The following is a 1,269-nucleotide window of genomic DNA, read 5'->3' on the forward strand; positions in this document are numbered from 1 at the left end:
GAGTAGGGATGGCTTTTTCCTGATGACCATGACAGGGAACAGTTTTGTCCCACTAATCCCTTCACAGACCGTCTGTCCTTGGCCTTGCTCTGCCCTCCCCTGCGTGGGATGTGGGGACAGTCCCAGCCCTGACAGACATCCCACCAGCCACCCAGGATGCAGGACAGGGGCAGGTGGGAGGGTGTTGGTCAGATGTCACCAGGGTGTCCCAGTGTGCTGGGTTTGGCTAGGATAGAGTTAATTTTCTAATAAATGCTAATAAAATAATAATTATATATATTTATAATTCTAATAAAATTCTTATAAAACTGGGGAAGAAGAAGGAAGGGGGGACATTTGGAGTGAAGGCATTTGTATTCCCAAGTAACTGCTATGCATGATGGAGCCCTGCTGTCCCGGGGAGGGGAAGTGGTGAGGGATGTGTGGCTTTTGCTTTGCCTGTTAAACTGTCTTTACCTCATGAGTTCTCACTTTCACCATTCCAGTTCTCTCCTCCATCCCACTGCAGGGGAGTGAGCGAGCGGCTGCGTGGTGCTTGGCTGCCAGCTGAGGTTAAACCATGACACACAGACACTGCTCTGTGCAGCGCAGGACGTACAGCCCCGGAACAATCGGAGAGGAGCTGGCAAGGAGACCCTGCCTGTGAGAATGTCCCAGGCAGCTCCTCCACTCACTGGATGAGCCCCGTGAGTGGGGGCTCACTGGAGAGCAGGGAGCTCTCGCTGGTGAAGGGGGCTGCCCCGCCGCCCCCAGGCTCTGCTCCTGCACAACGCTCTGAGGGAGGAAGGGGGAGAAGCAGGACAGAGAGTTAAGCCAAGGCTCACCATGAATCCCTGAGGCTGGGGTGACCCTGCTCTCCAGGGAGGCTCCTGCTCACCATCCCGGAGCCATGCAGCCCCCGCACCACAGCTTTGGGGCCTGACGAAGCTCAGACTACCGGGCTGGTCTTGCAGAGCCCAGCTCAGCAGCAGCCCAGGGACCCCAGCCCCAGGAGGACACCCCGGGCAGCCCAGAGCCTCACCTGCCTCCTCCAGGCTGGGGAAGTGCTGGAATCCTGGTAAATCTGCGGACAGCAGGACTTGGAGAACAGGGTCCTGAGAGTAGAGAAAGCTGGGCTGGGGGAGCCTGCTGCTGGCCCCTTCCCATCTCTCCAGGGCTGTGAGCCCCCCAGCCAGCCCAGGACAGAGGATGCAGCCCTTCCCCTTCACCCTGCATCCCACAGCTGAGCTCAGATGCTGACGCCTCCCCCTCTTTGAGATGAAGGAGCAC

At 57.9% G+C, this 1,269-nt stretch overlaps 1 protein-coding gene across 1 annotated transcript in view; it reads right to left on the bottom strand.

Moving 5' to 3' along the window:
- Nucleotides 1-674: 674 nt before the first annotated feature.
- The window catches only part of SLC26A11 (solute carrier family 26 member 11), a gene marked incomplete at both ends in the record, with an annotated part of 2,189 nt that continues 1,594 nt past the window's right edge, over nt 675-1,269 (bottom strand). The window contains 3 exons of the mRNA XM_010164151.1: nt 675-774; nt 1,022-1,125; nt 1,241-1,261. Coding sequence (XP_010162453.1) covers nt 675-774; nt 1,022-1,125; nt 1,241-1,261 — 225 coding nt within the window. The remainder of the gene's footprint in view (nt 775-1,021; nt 1,126-1,240; nt 1,262-1,269) is intronic.

The sequence above is a fragment of the Antrostomus carolinensis genome, unplaced genomic scaffold (genome assembly GCF_000700745.2).
Source record: "Antrostomus carolinensis isolate BGI_N321 unplaced genomic scaffold, ASM70074v2 scaffold28373, whole genome shotgun sequence".
Taxonomy (NCBI): domain Eukaryota; kingdom Metazoa; phylum Chordata; class Aves; order Caprimulgiformes; family Caprimulgidae; genus Antrostomus; species Antrostomus carolinensis.